This window comes from Thermobia domestica, chromosome 4 (assembly GCF_964235325.1).
Source record: "Thermobia domestica chromosome 4, izTheDome1.hap1.1, whole genome shotgun sequence".
NCBI lineage: Eukaryota > Metazoa > Arthropoda > Insecta > Zygentoma > Lepismatidae > Thermobia > Thermobia domestica.
In genome coordinates, this window is record NC_137457.1 from 278,950,239 (window position 1) to 278,973,587 (window position 23,349).

General features: G+C 36.7%; 1 protein-coding gene across 1 annotated transcript in view; it reads right to left on the bottom strand.

The window, feature by feature from the left end:
- Positions 1–3,445: 3,445 nt before the first annotated feature.
- Positions 3,446–23,349, bottom strand: part of LOC145684086 (enoyl-CoA hydratase domain-containing protein 3, mitochondrial) — a 55,015-nt gene continuing 35,111 nt past the window's right edge. Inside the window, exons 6-7 of the mRNA XM_081755971.1 lie at positions 23,197–23,311; positions 3,446–3,649 (exon numbers count right to left, since the gene is read on the bottom strand). Of these exons, the coding sequence (XP_081612097.1) occupies positions 3,535–3,649; positions 23,197–23,311 (230 nt within the window). The 3' untranslated portion in view covers positions 3,446–3,534. The remainder of the gene's footprint in view (positions 3,650–23,196; positions 23,312–23,349) is intronic.

Genomic DNA, 23,349 nt, shown 5'->3' on the forward strand with positions numbered 1-23,349 from the left:
CAGCGAAAACTCTTAAGGACACGAACGCCAAATTTTTCACCCAGACGACCAATAATGAACATCGTGAACATGTTAGATTGGGAATAGAAAATAATAAACTGTTACTCAATATTAATATAAGTACAAACAGTCTACCAGCTATAATAGACACTGGTTCTAGTCTTAGTCTATGGTCAAGACGGGACGTACCCCCAAAGTGTACGCTAATACCATTTGAAACTCGTATCAAGGGCATTGCCAATAAAGTTCTAACTTTAAAAGAAATAGCTTTAATTAAATTTAAAATTGGCAACACTACTTTCTCACATTACTTCCGCATCATAGATGCTGACTTTAATCCAATTTTTGGAAATGATATTCTCACAAGACTTTTCTCTCAAATAGACTTGGAGAAAAAATCCATATTATTATACAGAAAACCTAGGAAACCTACGTTTCCAATAGAAAAGCAAGAATCGGAAGAAATGTCAGGAGACACTATGCACTCATTGCACTTGCAAAGGAATGCAAACGTCATCACAGCAAGTAAAGTTACGATACCAGCGAAATCACATTTCTTCTTTCCTGTATCGATTCAAAGAGAAACAATTCATGACGCTGCATTTTACATTACTCCTTTGCAATCATTATTAGACCGATACGGCTTACAGGCAATGACCATGAGAGTACCGAGTAACGACCTCACATTACTCATTTCCAATCCCACGTCGCGAATAATAACATTAAATAAAGGTACACCAGTGGCGTATACAGAAGAGGGCGTGGAAGAATTTTCATTTACAATAGAAGAAGACGAAAAGAAAGCGCATCAATTTCGTACTCAAGAAGAGATAAAGGAAAGATTAAGGCAAACTGCTAAATCTTTTAACATTAACCTTTTTGACATAAATCCAGATTTACCAGAATACCAGCGAATAGCTGTAACCAATTTATTGTATAAATACAGGGATGTGTTTTCATACAGCCCAGAGGATATAGGCTATTTTAGAGGATATGAACACAAAATTCGTATAGATAAAAGTGCGTCATTCCATCACCGTTCCCCACCAATTCCATTAGGGATAAGAGATCAAATTGATAAGCAGATACAACAGCTGTTAGATGCAAAAATCATAACGGAGACGCAGACTAGTAATTTCTCCTCACCTTTAATTGCAATTAAAAAGCCAAACAGTTCAGATTTCAGGCTTGTGTTGAACCTCCAGGCATGCAATGTTTATACGAAATACCTAAGCATACCATTTCAAAATACAGAGGACGTTTTACAGGTTTTAAAAGGGAAAAACCTGATTTCAAGTTTGGACATTTCCCAGTCGTATTTTCAAATAAAATTGCATCCAAAAAGCACTAAATATATGACTTTCGAGGTAAATCATACACGCAAAAGTTATAAATTCCTTAGATGCGTAATGGGCCATTGTTCCTCTTCTCAATCTTTGACTATAGTAATAAAAATGCTACTAGACGGCTTACCTAAACGCATAACCAATTTCGCAGATGACATCGTCATCGGTTCTTATACATGGGAACAACAACTTTCAGATTTGGAGCTTTTATTTCAAAAATTAAGGAAACACGACTTCCGAGCCAACCCCAAGAAGACGCACCTGTTATATACAGAACTCCCAGTACTAGGATTCCTTGTATCCGGAGAGAAGATAAGCATCTCACCAAAAATCGCAAAAAAGATCAAGAATTTTAAAAAGCCAACGACCAAACGCATACTTAAGAGCTTTATTGGCCTATGCTCTTATTTACGAAGTCATATCAAGGACTTCACGACCAAGGTAGAACCTTTCCAGCAACTTCTTACTAAAAATGCCAAATTTAAATGGACAGAAAATCAGGACTTTTGATTGGCAACCTTTTTCCGCCGTGACTACAATTATCAATGTAATGACTTTAACCGTTCTCTAAGTATGTTCTGTCATCTATTAACTAGTACTAGCCAGAACTAGACCAATATTAGAAACTTTTATATAATAGCACTCTTTGACGTGCGAACTTCATAACATATACTACGGACATTACCATCAGTGACGTAGTTATAACTATTAACTGTAATCACCAGAGCTTCGACAGCCTCTCCTTTGAGGGAGATGACGTAACATACGGATCCTGCTTAGATTAAGAGGACAAACTGTCAGTGCTCAACTTCAACTTTAAAACTTATGTGATAATATCTCAAACAGTGATATCAGTGACCAGTGCTTTTTAACTTTGATTTTGTGTTTCAGTGTTATAGTGTTTTCCAGTGTCTACTGTGCCCAATATGCGGACTCCACATGCTGGCACAAACACGAAAAAATAATCCAGTGGCTTATTTTTTTTCTACGCCCCGGGGGTGTAAGGATCCCCACGTTGTCATACCAGGCAATAACCACGTGTGTGAACTACATGTGTTGATAATAAACACAAACAAACAGACGACGTTCCCGAAGAGGAGTCGATCACCATCGCCATCAGTCGGAAGGACGAGTACCCACGATGGAAGCCGACAAGACAGAATAAAAAGGACCTGCACACCTCGACCAACATCAATCTTCACGGATTGATCACAACACCTAAAACCCCTCTCACGACGCTTGGTCACCGAGAGGTACCTATCCTTATACCCACGACGCACGGTCAACGGGTTCCTATCCTCTTTCTCACGACGCACGGTCACCGAGAAAGAGAAACCTAATCTACACCCCTCTCACGACGCACGGTCACCGAGAGTACCTAACCCCAAGGCCCACGACGCTTGGTCACCGGGCTCCTATCTAATCTCACCTAAATATTAGAGGAAATTCTTACTATAATTTGTGTACATAAAACTTTTGTAATAAAAAGGTGAAGGGAAAAGTCCAAATCCCGAGTACATTATTTGCTCTACCCGAGAAATCTTTACAATATATATATATATATATATATATATATATATATATATATATATATATATTCATTCCCAATTGCGAAGGTTCACCCTACCTTTGGTGGCTCGAACCTTGCATCTTTGGTTTAGTGTTTCCGAAGATACCCGAAATTGGAGAATTTTTAGCTCAAAACAGCTATAATCAACGCAGTCAGTCATCCTTTTTAGAAGAGGGTGTACATGAAGACGACTTATTGCCCCAAATTATAACTTGGCTGTTGTAAGGAAAACTAACAATCATCCATGGGAGAGAAAGTTAGCAAAACGCATGTAGAGTAAATAGAAATTGTATGAGTAACGCCAACCCATTCTGCACTCGACAATGGAATGGCCAATGAAGAACGCTGAAAGATACTCAAAATGTCTGAAACAATTTCTTAGATACCCCAAAATTGATGGTATGTCATTACTCCTATGACTTCCATTTACTCTGATCGCATCTGTACAATGATGCCATCTATATGTTACTGTAAATTCTCTCCATATTCAATAAGCCACACTCGCATAATTCAAATAAAAGGCTGAAAATCTCATATATCTCCACTGTATTATACAAAAATATATATTTTACAAAAAAAAATCACTTATCAAAAAGACAAGATTTCATTAAAGCTGTTTTATACTTTATCATTTGTGTGTGTCCAGGTAGGCTTCCGTTTTTCAATAAAGCTCGAAATTCCTTCTTGTCCATCAATCATTGATAAATTGTTCACCATTTCCTCTTCACCGCACCTACAATTTAGGACTGAAATTAGTATTGCACACAAATTAAATCTTACTTTAAAAACCGTTCAACAATTACTTATTTTTTTTAGGCTTCCTATACAAATCGTAACAGGAACCTGCAATCTATATACTACTTACATGATTATAAATTTCCTTTTTATTACCGTTATCAATATTATTTTATACAGCGGACAAGAAAACAGAAGAGAGAAAACCACTCGTTTATGATTATTAACAACATTGAACACCGTATCGTTTCTGCCGATGTTGTCCTTGTTCAAAAAAGGTATAAAATTAATATAGAATACATTTCGTTGGAATGAAGAAAAAAGCATTTTGGTGTAGTGTTCATGACTGGGAGGGGGACATCCACTGGCAAAAAACAATACAAAAATTCATTCAAGACAATTGCAATCATATTGCAACGAGCGGTTAGCACCAATATGTACAATTTCCTGGAGGCAGCCATTTACAGTAACTCATTTTACTGCTATTATTATTATTATTATTATTATATACTGTTGGTACGTCCGTTACTCCACTCGATAACCCTTGAAAATCAAAGCATTTTTTTTTTTCAATGGGCAGCTAGAGCTATTATTTCAGCCGAGTTCATTAATGAAGTCAATACGTTAACATCACAGGTGAACTCCTTCGTGGCTATATAGCTCGGATTCTACGTTAAGCTACAGATCCACGTATCTTATAGCTTCACTACTGGAAGGGACGGTAAACCCGAACCCAATCTTCACATGCTGACCATGTCCTCTTTAAAATGTATGACACACCCTAGCTTTATGCAACCTGCTAACGCGTGACTGTGCGTGGTCCCTGCTTCGATTTTTTTTTTTTTTTCAATGGGCAGCTAGAGCTGTTATCTCAGCCGAGTTCATTAATGAAGTCAATACGTTAACATCACAGGTGAACTCCTTCGTGGCTATATAGCTCGTATTCTACGTTAAGAGGGAGAAGGAGTGAGCCACAGCGGCCGGAATATTGGTGTTCAATTTAACATGGGATCTCAACCATTTTTTAGGGAAATCATGGTTTCATTTCGTTCTTTCGCAAAAATGTCTCAATAGCTCACTCAATATGATGCATCTCATTTTAGGGGTGCAATTTGAACTCTGTGCGTGATATTTTCTTGTTATAAATACAGATAATTATAATCCAAATTCCCATAAGAAAATGATCAAAATTAGGGGTAAAAGTCTTCTGCTTTTTTACAGTAAGGAAAAGAGCTAAAAACTTCGGACTTTTTTGAGAATGGAGTACTATCTTTGTATTTGAGCGCTACTGTACTATTTTTTCGCTGTTTCCAAATACATCGATTACACAATCGATGAGAAATTATATCCTTCATCATTGAGTCAACAGAAATCAGAAATCAGATTTTTTCGTGTTCACGTACTTGGCCATCTAACTGCTAGATGGCACTATAGTCATTCCTCATCCCACTTTCCTTCTCAGCGGGAGCCAGTCCTTTTGAAAACCTACTTTGAACTTCTTAACAGGGGCGGGGGGGGGGGGAAAGGAAATCATTGTGAAGAACGGGAACTTCAAAGACGAGGAATGACAAAATTTATGAGCTCTTTAGTTGATGGTTTCTGTTTCAGCAGTACAGTATATTTCTAGATGGTTTCTATGAGAAGTAATTTAGGAAGTCAACTTTTCGACAAAGATTTGTGAAGGAGAAGCCAAACCAAAGTCTTCGTTTATGTATTACAAGAAAGAAATGGAAACTTCCTGCAGGACTGAGAATATACATGCAAGAGAAAAGATAAGATACATTATTATAATCTTTAGGGTAGATTAATCCCCGAAATATTCTTTGTTTACCTGTCAAAAAATCAAGAATAATATAGAGCTCTTTCATCAGCTTCCATCGTACAATACTAGACACACACATATTATATACATCAAGGCCGGCCTTAGGTGGTGCGGGGCCCGATTGTGAACATTTTGTGGGCACCGGGTTTATAACTAATTTGCACCAAGGTCTGTAGAGCCTATATATATATAGGGTCTAACTCAAATGTCAATACAGACAGGAAATGAATTTTTAAAATACATGTTTCACCCTTGTGCTTCGCAATTTTTAAAGAAGGTTCTGTACCAGTATTTCATAGTTTTCATCTCTTACAAGTAAACTTATCGATGTCTAGTTTCTTGATCAACTTGGCAGAGAAATGTAGAATATCAAGAAACGAGCGTAAGCAAAATTTAAAGTGCTTCTGTCCATAAAGATGGCCGCAGTGGCGAAAAACCTGGCTGACCAGAACAAGCCATAACAATGCGTTTTAAATTTGAAAATTTCGTTTTATTTGTAAAACGGGTAAACGGATGAAAACCAAAACCACATTAACCGACACCGGGGGAAGTAGACATCTATTTGAGGGTATGCTTATCATGGCTACCATCTTGTATCTCACTTAACTTCTATTTTCTTTTTAATAGGAAGGCGGTCACATGTAATATATCAAATTGGGGTAGACTTTTACGAGAAATACAGTGATGCAGTCTATGTTTCCGTAAGTTTATATTTGTAAGACATACTGAAATACACATTGATATAAATTAGTTGGTTCAAAGATTCCTTAACAGCTGTATCTTTTTGAAAACAATTGAAGTCAGGGAAACCTAATGTACGCTAGTGAGAACATCGTAGGTAGCTACTTATGAAAGGTATAATCAGCTTGAAATCGTCATCGAACTGAAGACAAAATGAAATGGTGATGAGAGGATTACAAACTTCAAGGAACTGATTGCAGATGAATGACGTATTTTCCATTGGATTCTTCTAGTTAGAACACAAACCTTCATAAGCAGCCACCTATTCAGTATGCACTAGTATACATTCGCTTTTCCTGACTTCATTTTTCAAAAGAAAAAATCCACGGGATGTTTCGCAGGAGAGGGCAATGTTTGTCTTATGGTTTTGAATTTTTAATATAAATATAATAAGAGAAAGGATATGCAAAGAGCTCGCACTGAGGCTGATTTATTTGATACCATCTCGGTAGTATGACATGACGTAATCAGTAAAAATGCCAGGAACTTTCACTTAGTGCGGTATTCAAAATAAAAAGGGTGTGCACCCAGAATAATAATATACATTTTTACACAAACTCAAAGAAAACAATATTTTTATGCCCAGGGATGTGTGTAAGGAAGTTTAGGGGACTGTTAAGGTGTGCAAGATACTCCCTAGACATAATATCTATTTTTACAACAGAAGTTATAAACATAAAAAAAATTAAAGACACTACTGCAGCATTAAATTCAGAAAATATTTGCTTATGCCCGGAAACTTAATATAAACTATTCATTTACTTGTTAGAGAGATGCAATACCTTCCCTTGTGGAGTCCATGGATATACCTGTATTGTAATATGCTGTTGTGTGTACTTGATAAACCGAGAGTAGCAGAGCAGATTCACTTGACTGGGGGCCTCGCGAACATAATGGCATGTATTAGGGGCAAAATTTAGTCATAGGGACCACAATACACTTGTTTGCTTTGAGCCTAATATACTGTTAAAACGGTACTGGAGAGTAGATTAGACTGGACAGTAGAGTAGACGACTCTAGCGCGGGGCCCGATTGGGAGCAATCGGTCCAAGGCCGGCCTGTAGGTCGGACTCGGGCCCTGAAAGCATATATCAGATCGGGCCCGGGCCGGGCTGGGGATGTAAATTTTTAAATATACAACTACATTTCTCGTGCCCTTTCGGGCCTAATTTTGTAAATATCCTATACAGCGATATTTATTGGACCATTCTTTCTGAACAACTTTTAAATCACAATGCAAAATTAAATCTCTTATTATCAAACAGTGCGTTATTCGCTTGTCCATATTCACTATCGAATACAAAGAGTAATGAGATTCAGGGAGGAGCTAAACCATAATTTGCCTTTTTATCCAGAGTAAACAGAATTGAAGCCCATTTTATCCAGTGTATACCTGAGGGTCAAGGGGGGGGGGGGGCTATAGCCTGTATAGCCACTCTTGGTTCCGCGCCTGTATATGTACACTATTTACAGTGCCGGATTTACGTATAAGATAAACAAGCTATAGCTTATTGCCCCGCTCTCTTGGGGGCTCCAAAATCTAAAGAAAAACTGGATATACATTTCTACAATATAAGAAAATTCAAAAAAATAAAATTAAATATACGAGCAACAGTGCTTCCTACTGTGTAGCCTACATTCATGGGGCTCCATGTAATTAATAGGGCTCCTTCTGCTAGTCTGCTTCCTAAATTATCTCTAGTTTCTTTATGTCTGTATGTAGGGTGCCTATGTTCATCTGGACACATAAAGGGCCCCATTACCTTAAACAGCTTGGGGCCCCACTAAACCTAAATCCGACTCTGACTATCTATTTATGCATGTTTGCTCTCACTCTTTTCGAAGCAGTGTTTCTTTGATATTGCTTCCAATTCTGGCAGGTTTTACCAAGGGGGAAGAGTCCTTACTCATTCCAGGCATTCAAACTAGGGACTGGACTACTTGCTTCCAACATTCCGTCCCCCATGTATCCCGGTCTGAATCAATTGTCTAAAGCCCATAAAACATTCAAATTCAAATGTAGATGTTGCTCATCAGTGTCGACACCTAAATATTTCTCAATCAACGGTAGTGGTGTTTGGTACCCTCAATCTGTCTCCCTCTTATTAGCGGAGAAACACTCTATATTTGGTAGTAATTCTTTAAAAAAAAAGTGCTGGTTAATGTATGTAGTAACGCATAGGAAACTAAATTTTAATATACCCTAGTAGTATAGAAACACATCATACGGTACCTTACCAAAATAAACACCCTATACAGGGTGTCTACTAAAATTCCAAAATAAAATTTCGTGATCTTTTCTTTACCAAATCACACAATTTCCTAACATTCTCAAGAGCGAATTTGGGTGCAAATTAGACCGAATTTTCATCCATGCGAAACAAACGTACTTTGCTAGCGATTTGGTAGCGTCCAAAACCGACCATAGACATTTTGGTGGTGAATTTTGACGTTTTATAAAACAAAATTTTCCAATCGGTACTTACATTTGTACAGTTAAAAAAAAATCGTGACCCAAAGGCTAAATTTCGTGACTTTTTCGTGACTTTCGTGACCGTTTTCTGATTTCGTGACTTTTTCGTAACTTTCGTGACCGATAGACACCCTGCTATACCAAGTATGGAAACATTAACAATAATAAAAAAGATAATAATAAACATTTTAAAGAAATTCTTTCATTAATCAAGTCGCACTTAAAAGTAAAAAATAATTTTGTTTATGCATGATTAAAAAATAAATAAATAAATGAGATGCACTCTAACATAGGCTTAAAGTTACTTTATAAATTCTTAAAATGACGCGCCCCATTCTTTTTATTTAGTCTTGCATAAACAAAATCATTTTTAACTTTTTAGTGCGAATTGATTAACAAAAGAATGTCTTTAAAAGGTGTTTTATCATTTTTTTATTCGTTGGACACATTTTCCAAATCCTAAAGTGATATGCAACCAGGGAAACCAGGGCTGGTTAAAAACTATTATTTATTTTAGGATAAAGTTGAAAATAAAAAATATTAAAATTTGCTTTTAAAATAAATAGATATATTGCAAAATATGAAAGTAACAATGGAATGTTGTATTGTCACCGGACTTACGTCGCTCTGCAACAGTTCTTAGTTCTATGACGTTAGGAAATAAGTTCAATTTATACGAACACTTATTCAATGTTTGAAACAAACACCTGTTACGTCATTGTACACTCATGTCCAAAATGATTGTCGCATATCTATAACTCTTCTTGTAAGAGTATAATGTAATAATGATTTTGCTGGGTACTTTTAATACTGATACTATGTGTACAATTGGGAAATGTATATGTGGTAAATTTCATAGGAAAATACATTAAAAATACGAAAATTAGAATGAGTAAAACAAAATGTTGCTAAATGAACACGAAAGTTTTATTTTCGTTTTATTGTTCTTATTTACTGCTCGTTTGACATGAAATTTGCCACATACATGTCTCTGCCGATTGTACACATACTAACATTACCTATAAGAAATACCGGATGAATTCGTTATCAAATTATATTCCTACAACAACATATTTATATATATGCGACAATAATTTTGGACATGAGTGTACCTTCCTGAAGAAGGTGACACATCTTTTAATTCTATTGTTAATGAAGTGGTCTATTTCCCTAAAATAAAAACCAACACCAAGCAGGACATATGCTCCTTCCTGTCCTTCTAAGCCGGTCCCCAAGGTTGAATGCAACATTGCGGCCCTTTCCTGTTGTGATAGGAAAAACTCAGGATTGTCGGCCACTGGTATCGAATGTGAAGGTGAGAGGGTAAATCTGGTGGTCATATTTTGAAAAGAAAATAAGGAAATGGATTCCACTAAAAAAAAAAAAAAGTCACACTGTCAATACATTTAAGATCTTTGCCTGGGTTTTCTGCCTTTCAATTCCAAGTTTTTTAAACCACGAAGGCTCTAAATAAATTAGAATATCGACTCTCCCGGGTTTTTTTAATATTGGCATGGTTCTTCATTTTATATCAAACTCTTCCCGTACTATTCTGTTATTTACCATAGGTAGAAAGACAGGCGACAAGTGCTTTAGTTCTCTATGGTATGTTTGTGATCGTTGTAGATATTTGAGTGGCTCTCTAGACACCGGGCTGAGGGCTGATATCATGTTGGTCCCTCTTTATTTTTTCTTCAGTTCTGTTTCTCTTTTAGCCAAAACAAGGAATTTCACTCTTCTGTCTCATTTGCAGCCGTAACCACCCCCCTCCTGCGCTGTCCAACTTTGACCACATGCAGGGGGAAAGAAGGAAAAGGAGGGGTGCCATTTGCTTTGACGGCATTTCAGCAACAACCCCATCTGTTGCCAAAATAAGGAAATACTTTGTACTGCAAGGAGAACAAATATCTTCGATTTGTCAAGGTCACTTGAGTCCCACCGACTCTTAAGCTACAGATCCACGTATCTTATAGCTTCACTACTGGAAGGGACGGTAAACCCGAACCCAATCTTCACATGCTGACCATGTCCTCTTTAAAATGTATGACACACCCTAGCTATATGCAAACTGCTAACGCGTGACTGTGCGTGGTCCCTGCTTCGATTTTGGGTAAGGACGTGTCCTCGGATACAAACCCGAATCGTGTGTGGTCCGATCCCACTAAAAGCAAGTAAGTCTCGTCTCATATAGCCCTCAGCACTAAAGGACATTCAACTCCAGTAACTTAAGCCAAAACAATGCTTTTGTAATTCTTGAGTTGTACTAGTTCCAGAGAACTTCTAGTTACCAGAGTAAAACTGCATGATTTTAAGTGTATATATATATATATAGTGTGTCTATAAAAGAACTCCGGGGTTTTGAGGCAAAATATTTTAATTAAGTAAAAAACGTACGTACATGTGTTATACATGATTGGAAAGCTTACAGTTTCACGTTTGTTTTAACAATTTAATAAAGTTCAATATGAGCCCCGTGAGTGGCACGGCACACATGGTAACGGTACTCTATCTCTTGAATAACACATTGAGCCTTTTGTTATGGCGTCACCATAGCGTGAAGCGCAACAATCCACACGGCACGGCACTGATTCACTGACTACCGCAGCCGCTACGTCGTCTCAAGGTCAACGCTCCGCAGCGCTGCCACCTGTTGATAAAAACCTAGTCGTTTCAGAGAAATTAACCAGGTTGTCTATCGGTCATGAATGTCACGAAAAAGTCACGAAATCAGGAAATGGTCATGAAAGTCACGAAATTTAGCTTTTGGGTCACGATTTTTTTTAACTGTGCAAATGTAAGTAGAGATTGGAAAATTTTGTTCTATTAAAACGTCAAAATTCACCACCAAAAAATGTCTATGGTCGGCTTTAGACGCTACCAAATCGCAAGCAAAGTACGTTTCTATCGCATGGATGACAATTCGGCCCAATTCGTACCCAAATTCACTCTTGGAAATGTTAGGAAATTTTACGATTTGCTAAAGAAAAGGTCACGAAAAAGTTACGAAAATTCAATTTGGAATTTTAGTAGACACCCTGTTAACTAAATTTTGTTCTCTTGTATCGTTAATAAGATATGAATTTTTAAAACCCCGGAGTTTTTTTATAAACACCCTATATATATATATATATATATATATATATAGTAATAATTGGCTGAATTCTACAATATTTTGCTTAGCGTTTAACTTATATATAAAAGATAAACGATGGGACATACACCAATAGGTAGATCTAGTCGAGCTGAACAAAAATGACATGCTTGCTAAATTCCCATGTGTAAATTTCGATAAAAACTAATTTTTATAGCACAAAAACTTTGCTGTTCGTTGCTAATTGATTATATATATATAATATACACTAGCCTTTTGACTAGCTGGGGGCTCCGCCCCCAGACCCATACGTTTGCTCGGCCTGCGGCCTCACATTTCTTAAACCCACAATTCTAGCGAATTTGAAGTTTCTTTTCCTATTTCAACTATAAGATTGTCTAAAAGATGAGATTGTGTATCTCAAGAAAAACGCCCATTTAAATAATATGGGAATTTCTTTACCTCCCTTTAGACCCCTTAAAAATTAAAAATATTCACTTTTGGCAATGGTCTTGATTGTTTGTAAGTCCTGGATGGCTACAATCATGCAAAATTTCATCATTCTTATCATGCCGGAAGTGCCTAAACATTTTGTGGTGTAGAAGACGTCCCATATAAATAACACGGGAAAGATGTTTCAGCTTTCCATAAAACCACTCTAAAGCTGTAATATTTTATTTTTACTGATTTACTTAAATAACTCTAATAAACACGTACAGGCATACCGAATTTCAAGTTTGTATTCCAATTCCAAGCACCTAGAATATGAGATTATAGGTCCAAAAAATGCCCATTTAAATAACATGGAGAATTTCTTCATCTTCCCTTTAGCGCCCCTAAAAATTAGAAATATTCACTTTTGGCAGTTTTCTGTCGGTAACCATTGTAGTCCTACGGGAAGTGCCCAATATTTTGGGGTGTGAAAGGTGACTGATATAAATAACATGGGAAAGATTTTTCAGTTCCCCATAAAACCACTCTAAAGTTAAAGTTTTTTTATTTTTTTTTATTTTTACTGATTTACTTAGGTAATGCTAACAAAAACGTACAAGCATACCGAATTTCAAGTTGTTATTTCAATTCCAAGTGCATAAAACATGAGATTATATGTACGAGAAAAGACCCATTTAAATAACATGGAGAAATTCTTCATCCCTCCTTTAGACCTCTAAAAATTAAAAATATTTACTTTTGGCAATTTTCCTGTCGGTTAGTCCCGGAAACCTACAATCATTCCAAATTTCAACCGAAAGTACCCCTTTAATTCATGTCAGTTCATGTAGTTATATATATATATGAACAAACTCCATACTTCTGGATAATCATAATAACATTTAAAACACAGTTCTGACCAGAACAAAATGAATTATTTGGTTGCGACATGTGGGCGAGCGTTATCATGTTGAACAATAAGTTTATCATGTCTGTTCTCCCATTCTGGTCGTGTTCTGGCCAAAGCTTGCTTCAAACGCATTAATTGTCGTCGATAACGTTCTCCATTCATAGTTTCACCCGGTTGCAGCAGCTCATAGTACACCACACCTTTCATATCCCACCATATGCACAGCATAACCTTTGCACAGTGAATATCTCGTTTTGGTTGTGATGGACCTGGTTCACCTGGTTTCACCCAGGCCTTTTTTCGTTTAGGGTTCTCGTAATGGATCCACTTCTCATCACCCGTAATAATTCGATGCAGAAACCCCTTTCTGCTCTGTCGTTGAAGCAGCAATTCGCAAATGGTTTTTCGTCTTTCAACGTCTCTGTCTTTCAATTCATGTGGAACCCAATGTGACATCTTTTGAATCATTCCCATGGCTTTCAAGCGTTTGGAGACTGTTGTTTGATCAACGCCTAATGCTGCTGCAAGTTGTTCCTGCGTTTGACACGAATCCTGCTCGAGCAATGCTGTCAATTCTTCGTCTTGAAATTTTTTTGGCTGTCCAGCTCGCTCTTGGTCTGCCAAGCCGAAATCACCACTTCTAAACCGTGCAAACCACTTCTGACACGTTCGCTCAGCTAGAGCATGGTCACCATACACTTCTACCAAAATACGATGACTTTCAGTCGCACTTTTCTGCATGTTAAAGTAATGCAGCAGGACACCCCGCAAAAACACTTTATCAGGCACAAATTGCGCCATGTTCACTTAACTACAAACTGGTGTTGTTGACGCTTTAATCCACTGCCCTATACTACGAACGATACGCAATGACAGGGGTTTGCAACACATGTGTGGATACACGGAACTATGGGACGCTCCGTTCGTTGCGCCATCTCTTGTCCACCCGCACGAATTAATTCCTGGACCAAATATATTAATAACTATACTTTTTTGTTACAGTTTCATAATTATATAAATGAATATGCTAACTAACGGCTGAGGAAGATATAAGATTTGCTGTCATCTGTCTTTTCTTAATGTCGGATGAAGAAGACGTTAGGTCCTTGAAACTGTAACAAAAAAGTATAGTTATATATATAATATAATGCTGGAATAGATTGTTTATTAATTTAAGTACTGTATATTGTGTAAGTAAAAATATACACTGTTAACGAGCAGATTGTGTTTATGGCTGTCCTCTAACGACATATTCCTAACAGTGACATATACTACTAGTAAATTTCAGTTTTAAATAGCTAATTGCCAGTTTCAGAAAGATGGCCAAAAAATACCGAGCAGCATACTATCTTTTTACTCCACTTCAGAAGATACTGTATAGAGAATGTATTGCTACAGAGTACTGTTGTAACAGACATGGTTATGATAGTAACACAATTTACATATACTTTGGCTGTGGGCAATGAGAGATATGCGAGTTTTCAGTTGTTAGGCGAAACTTTCAGCCTCGCGTGACTCGCCTAAATAGAAAAATACTATGTGAGCCGACAATGTATTGATCAAGGGCAAAGCAAGTTCTAGTAATCTAGCGTTAATTTCTTCTTCCCCGTGTGAAAATTTATAAGGCTATTCGCTACGTGCTGTTTATATGGATCATTGAGGAAAGAACGAGAGAGATAGTGCCGGATGAAGATACTGGTTGGAACGGTACGTGTGTGGTGAGTAGTGTCGAGTGAAGACTGGCTAATGTGAAAAACTAGAGTTGATGTGGGAAGCGTGCATATGTGTTAGATGTTTGCACGCATTCATATATAGGTATTGTAACGAGATTGGTTACAATATTTAGATCAATACTATTTTAACTCCTCATAAATATATAGGACAATCTCTGTAATATTAATATACCAATACTTATATACAGGAGCGGATTACGAGCGGAGCAAATCGAGCCCAGGCTCCAGGGCCCCCAAACTCAGGGGGCCCTCAAATCCCTCTGTTTAATACTGAAATATACTAATTAACTTATTATAATTATAGGCTTCAGACCCATGTTTTTTTTTTTCGCTCGCCGTATCGCTAGAGTTAAGTCTTCTTCCACCAGAGTTTTCGCGATATTTATTTTTGTGAGGAAGTGAGCTATTTTGGGCCTCTATTACAAACCAAATTATTAACTTGTGGTGACTATTCCTTTGAAACATCTCTGTTATTATACAACGGCCGCTCAAATCGTCCCCAGGCGGCATCAAAGATAGCGGAACACCATTGAAGAAAACCACATGTTTCTTTGCTACATCGGAGGGATAATTCAACAAGTGCTTTCAGTTGAGGGTGGCTCTCCAGTTGACCTGCTGAAAAAGAAAGCGATGTTGCATTTTTCACCTTCTTGCTTACTGATTCTTCAGTGTAGTTTTGGCAGAAAGACAGTGCGTGTTACTATTTTATTTTCAAGTCCTATTATATCTAGTTTTTCCGTTACTTTTGGTTTCGTTGTTCTAAATATTTCGTTGGCTGCTACTTTAGAAAACATGTGGAGGTCGTGGGATACAAATGAAATAATTCCTCCTGATGATTTTGCTCAGGAAACTGAGGCATGATCGGTTGATTAAAAAAAAAAAAAAAAAAAAGTAGAGCGCTTGCCTTTGGTGTGTAGCGTCCCTAGTTCGATCCGTGGCCAAGTACGTTTGTGGTAGACAACATTGTGTTGTCGGATTTTTCGGAGTACTCTTGTTTTCCCCACATTCTCATTCCACTAATTCTTTCATTATCATTTACTTGCCTTAATCTTCCGTCTCCCTTAGCTTAGAGAACATAATGGTGGAACGTTAAACTGAAACATTTCATTTCAATTCAATTTGCATATGAAGTAATGAAAAAAGAAATCAATCATTAGTTTCATGATATGTGCTTATTTTACTCTTAATAGATATAGCATATTGTTAATATCATATAACTTCCGTAACGATAACGTTTGTACGAACCAAACATATTAAGTCCCCCCCCCCCCCCATGTATAGGCACCATTGCTGCAAAAGCCCAATAAAAAAATACAATCTTTCGTTGTCACCCCTTGAAGTCCATCCTTGAACCGCTCCTGTTCATACTACTACATAGGATTCCTTTAAAGATTGTTGTTAGTGATATTATTATTATTATTATTATTATTATTACATAGGCCTAGTGTATCCATCGTTAATATAAGTTTAGCGATGGCAACAACTCAAAACCTCGACACAACACACGTGCCGTTTATGGCTTATTTGGAGTGGTATTTATGAAGGCGGTCAGGGTAAATTTTCTGCCTGAGTACAAAGGAAGCCGGTTGGGGACCAATAGAACGTCTCGACTATACGTAGAGCAAGTCTAGGAGGTTTCCAAATCCCCTTAACAATAAACGTTCCTATTCAAATCAATTTGGGCTCTGAGCCATAGTTCTCGGTGTTTTGATAAGCCTGGAAGACTGTGGAAGGCAGCAAAGAAAATTTATGCGCTGGAATTATTCGTAACATAGGGTCCCCTTGAAATAGTTGGCTCCAGGGCCCCAAAAACCTTAATCCGCCCCTGGTTATATACTTTTATATAAATCAATAAACATGACGTAAATTACTTGTAACAACCACATTTTTTTTAATTAATCAGGCTTTCCAATGCTAATGAAAAAATATATAGAAAATCACGACGAAAAAATATAGGAGGTTTTGTCAAGCTGTGAAAAAGGAACATTTCAATTATACAATAGATAGAAATAAAAAAAAAACAATCACATGGAAATTACACCAATTGTTATATGAACATACATTCTATTCTAAATATAACTAAATGGGTAATTATCTCGTTGCAAAATTTTATACGAGTTTCTTAGTATTTTTGTACGTGGCTCACTAGTACTAAGCAACGACCATAAGAAAAGTGTAAAAAGGAACTGCATCAGAAAATCAGTGTTTGTAAATATACGTCTCTCAGAAATTGTTTAATCCTTTTGTAGCGATTATTTTCATGATATGCTTTCTCTTGTGCTGGTTGATTCTCCAGAAAGTACTCACGTTGCCTTGGAAGTTCTTCCGCGATGCGTTTGCACACAGGAGACAGAGTTAACCATCGGCTCAGAACATGACGCAGAAAGAAATGGCTTTCTAAATCCAATACTGCCTGAACAAGAGCATAGTCCTTTCGTCGAGCCGCAGACATTCTAAACCACTGAAATACATCCCCACAAGAGTCTTCAATATCCCATGACAATGATTGTACTCCATCATGAAACGCATTAGAAACTGTGTACAAAGTACAAGAACCAATATCCAGAAGCTTTGGTAACCCTTTATCTTGGCACCAATCATTTAACATTCGCCGAAGAGAGACGTTCACATTAGGTCCATCACTTCCCAGCATGAAGAATTTTTCATAAGGCAGTTTAGATGTGTTAATAGTTTTTGCAATAGCTTGAAAAAGATCTGAAGATGTAGCGTACTCCAAAAAGGCACTGTCCAGGTAATGAGTAACAACACAATTGGTTGAAGAAGAAAAATATCGAATGTGAATATCAAACTGTTTATTAGTTGCTGCGTTTGTTGTTTCATCTACAAGAAGATTGAAGAAGTTACCAGAAGTTTTAACATCGTACAACAATTTTTCATGTAAATGGGGGCCAAGTCCATGCGATATTGAGTATAACTTAGTCTTATGAAGCTGAAAATAATTATTTTCACAAGTCGAAGTAGCAATGCCACGGAAATATAGGAGGTTTCGTTGAAATGTAGGAAATATAGGTTATAGGAAGAGACGCAAATATATAAGAGCACTGCAAAGACTGCTTAATACATATTACATAATTTCAAATTATTATTATTATTATCCCACCTGTTAATGATCATATTAATTCAAAAATAATCATCAATGATTATTTATGACCTGTAATCGAAAAAAATTCACATACGAAGTAGTCCAAGCCTCAAGCCTCATATGGGCTCGGTGGTGAAATGGGACATTGAACTCCAAAACAACCAACCATAGAATTAAGCTTCTCTTATAACAATTTATTTGGGTTTTGCGACGCTTCAGGAGAATAAAATGGTCACTTTGAATACATAGGTATTGAATAACATTGGCTAAGCAAAAAGGGAATGGAAGGGTTGTATCTACCACAACTTTGTTACACTCTTGGATTCTGTACCGCGTTCTTACTATACGAAGCGTGACCAAAAAATACGGTGAATAATTTTATTAAAAACAAAAGCTTACAAGCAGGGTGTCTATCGGTCACGAAAATTATGAAATTTAGCTTTTAGGTCACGATTTATTTTATCTGTGCAAATATAAGTACAGGGCTCATAGTGGTCTGGTCTCTTGTAAATAGTTGAAAAGTGACCAAAATCTCATGATGCCCCTTTTTTCCTTTGTCAATCTCTCCATCACCTCTCTCTTTGTTTGTTGTTTTGTTTCATCTTTTCTTCTTTTTGAGCTTCCTCCTTTCTTAGGTTTTCTAAGTATGCTTTATAGTTACGGTAAGGAGACTTAGCAGATGTAAGGAGCTTCTAAGTAAGTAGGAACAGTTCTGGCCTATTTCCGAATTTCTTCATCCCAGACATTATATTTAACTTAGCATTGAGAGTTCTCAAAGCCATGCAATATTCAAATTCATCACCTACTCTTAAGAAGAACATACAAGATGCATAACACAAGACGAACATGATGAACCACACAAACACACACAACGTTGAGTGGAGCGTTAACTATTACGAGAGAAAACTAAAAGACTATTATGATAGACGAAAGAATAGACACAGAAGGGTTCTAAACCCCACCTTGAGAGCTTAAGCATCCACCAACCATCCACTATGCTTTAGAAAGAATAACAGCCGAAGTGAGAATAAAGCTGACTGTTTCACATGTGGCAGCAAGTACTGTAGTTTTCAAGAGTAACAAGTAACAAGTTTCTGCCTTTTTCCATTTATTTTTATATTTTTCTTAGAAAACTGCCAATGCGAAACATAAATCACACGAAAAAGTCACTTTACCTCAAAAAAAGTAACTTTTAGTGACCAAGTTGAAAAAAGTGACTCGCTATGAGCCCTGTAAGTACAAACTGGAAAACTTTGTTCTATAAAAAGGCAAAATTCACCACCAAAAATGTCTCTTGGTCAGCTTTAGACGCTACCAAATCGCAAGCAAAGCACGCTTCTATCGCATGCATGAAAATTCGGTCTAATTCATACCGAAATTCGCTCTTGAGAATATTACGAAATTTTGAGGTCACGAAATTTCATTTTGAAATTCTAGTAGACATCCTGACAAGGAATTTGATCAAAGTATTAACCTTGGCTAATAATGCATTTATCCCAACGTTGAGTCCATGATTGGTAGCATTTCTGGACGACTTCTTTTGGAAGGGAGTTCAATGTCAGGAATGGTGTCCAAACGTTTTCCTTTAAGCAAGGTTTTAATTTTTGGGAAGATCCAGAAGTCGCGTCATGTTATATCTGGAGAGTACGCTGGATGTGGAAAGATATGAATATTTTTTTTCGGCCAAAAACCTCTGTTCATCAATCAAAAGTCGCAGAACGAATTTCGCACTCACTCTTCTCATTTTCAAACCGGTAGTTAAAATGCTTTGTACAGACCCGTATGAGATGTTTCGTTCTTTGGAAAGCTCTCGAATAGTTATTTGCCGGTTTGAATGAACACTCGAATAGTTTTTTGCACTTTTTGCACGTTTTCTTCTGTTTTTGAGGTTAATGAGCGTCCCGAACGTTGTTCGTTTTCGACCGACTCGTTTTCGCTTTTAAATCGCTCATACTCTTCTAATCGCTCATAATAATCTTTACAGTTACAGCATTATCGCCATACACCGATTTCAACTTTTTTGTAATTTGAAACAGAACTTAATGTTTACGCGTTGTTAATGCGCGTAAAAACAACATCACTCTAGCGGCTCTGGATGCTGACTGACAAGTCAGAACTTGTTCCAACTTCTGCTCTGGATGCTGCCTGTCTCAACGGATCAAACAGCCTATCGGATAAATTACATCAAATGATTGTAGCGTCAGTCGTTGCTGCTTAAAAAAAAATTCATTCACCGTATTTTTTGATCACACCTTATAGTATATACTAACAAACAGCATATTAATAGAGATTAAAAAAAAATTAACTATGTCGAGGATTTCACTATAGCATAACCTATCTTAATTACCTACGTAAATACGAGGTATGTTAGAAAAGCAATGAGACGCAACACTGTGCACAAACCGACAGCACTGCAGCCTCCATCTTCATACGGCAGTTAAGTTAATCCTTGACGTTGACTCAAGATAAGTGTGAATTTACTCCAGTTACTGCTCAATTGTAAAGAGCGTCTGCAGTGAAGTTGTGTTTCTGACGCGCATTAAAATTTCTTGCGCAACATTGTACCATCATTTTTTTCTAAAGCTTGTCAAATCCGTTACTGTGACTTACGAAAAATTACAAAGAACTTAAGGAGAACATTTTCTATCCAGAACACAAGTGGAAGACTAACCTCGCGCGTGAATACGATCAATCTAAAAATCGGATGACAATGCGGAAAGAATGCAGTCTCTTGTGAGGTCAGATCGTCGATTGATGGTAAGAATGATCAGTAGTGACTTAAATTGAACGTGTTTCCGTCCTTGAAATTTTAACGCAGGATTTGGACATGAGTAAAAGCTGACACGTGTGCGACCAGGCATCGTATCCACTTGATGCTGCTGCACCAAGACAAGGTACCATATCTCACAGCAGTTTCCATCAAGTGAATTTTTGAAGAAAAAGCATTCCTGTAGTTTCTAATTTCCCCTATTCGCTGGATTTCAGTCCCTATGTCTTATTTTTGTTTTCTTACTCAAAACCCAATTGAAATGGCACTGTCTCCATCGTCGTGTAAATGCCTAAGGAGAAACCTTCATTTTGGAAGGGAAAACCATGATTTTTAAAAAAATAATAAATTCATCGTTAACAGGAAATGTCTAATTACTTTTCTAACACTTCGTAATACCTAGGATATAAAAGTTCTATTAGAAACTAATTTTATAATAATGAAATACAAAGAAATATTTTATAATGAAATACAAAGAAATGTCTATAAGTGTTTTTTGTCTTTAATTTTGAAACCTCAATTCAATTTTAAAATACATGTGTCAGAGCAAGTTTATATAAATTACAGAGTAGAATTTGCTTAAATAACGGGATATTTCGGAACATGACAAATCGCTCAATAATCGATTATGAAGATTATTTCATACTCTCTGATAATTTGCGCAAAGAGACCATGCTTTTGAAAGTTCGAGAGTACGCGCTTTTAATGATACTCTATAGTTATGTGTGATATGATGAGAAATATATCTTAGTTTTACATCCTACGATTATGGCCTTATATATAACGGATGATTTATAAGAATGAATGAAACTGAAAGGAATTGGTAGAATGAGCATATATAGGGAGGGAATAAGGAGAACCCCAAGAAAAGTCATGATCACAATTTTGTCCACCATAAACTCCCATGGGCTGGGATTGAACCAAGTACCCCTCATACCAGAGGTGAGCGCTTTGTCACTGAGCCACTGTATTCCCCATTGAAAGTAGATGTGTCCAAATGCGTGTATTACTTCCTTACACGCACCTTTCTTATCAGTCATATATACAGGGTGGCCCAAAAGTAGGTATACAGTACCGTACTGATTACCTCACTGCATTTTATATCATTTCTTATTATTATCCATCAGGTAGACTTAGTTTCTTTATTATTTGTTCTTAATATATTGTATAATGTATTTGTATATATTGTATAATTTTTCTCTATTATATCCTTTATATTTGCAATTGTTGAAACAAATATCAGACAAGCAATGCGTCAGATGATTATTTGAACATTGTATACATAGGTCTTCTTTCCTATTACGTTATAGATGTAACATTTTTTTTTACACCAATGCCAATCAAACGTATATCCTTCTTTATTTTATTTTATTTTTATTTACTCGTCTTTCTTTCTATTTTTCTTCTCTCTCTTTTAGTTTTATTTTATTTTTATTATTGTACATGTATATTAGTATTTGAATATAATTTAATTCTTGTAAGCCTATTGTAATTGGGACAGCAGTCCTGTTATAGGTGACAAATAAATAAATAATATGTTTTTACTTATATCTTAAGCTTGGAAGAGCCGAAGCAAATAAACCTATAAACTAGAATGTTATACTTGATCAATGCAGGGGTCTATACCTACTTTTGGGCCACCCTGTATATCAAGTGTTCTAAAAATGGCGTTCATGGACAACAGAGCACCATTCTCCAGATCTATATAAAGCGAAAATGGTATATCCTCTGGAACCTCCTTCAGCCGCTATGGGAAATCAGAACTTTCACTACGTGGCAACTTCGCAGATAACCTTGGAACAATTAGCATTGCTTCACGAATCCATCAAGCAGTTACATCGATTGTTACGCTAATAGATGGTGCTAGCGTCAACGGCTATCGATCTGAACTGCCATCTGGAAAGAATCGATGTAACTATTTGAAGGATTGATACATCTTCTCTAAGGTTCTTGATCTGCGACGTTGCCACATTGTGCAATTCGTGTCTCCAGACGAGGACCCGAAAGGTATATAATTATATATATTTTTCACTTTATTTTGACTTGTATAATAATAATAATCTGTAGTCCATGGGTGCCAGTTATAGATCACCCAATATATGTCCTCCGTTGAGTATATATATGACTGATAAGAAAGGTGAGTGTAAGGGGGTAATACACGCATTTAGACACACATATCTCCAACGGAGGGCACAATGGCTCAGTGACACAGCGCTCACCTCTGGTGCGAGGGATACTTGGTTCGATCCCAGTTCATTAGAGTTTATTGTGGTTTCCTACATTCTCATTTCACCAATTCCTTTCATCATTAACTCTTAATAATAATCCGTCCTTTAAAAAAAATTAAAAATAAACGTATAATCGTAGGATGTAAAACTAACTACGATTTCATTTCATTTTCACATCCATCTATAGTGACTATTTGTTGCATCATAATCGACAACATGACCAATACTGATGAAAAGGCTCTCACCTGTAAGCTTCTTTCATTCCCATTTCAATCTGTTTGTAGAAGAACTTCTTCCCTATTTCGATCACTGAGCGGCTTTTTTGCAGAATGCTCTCCACTATTTTATCTGTTTCGCTGTCTGGAATGACAAATAACTTACATTATTGTACAAGTTTT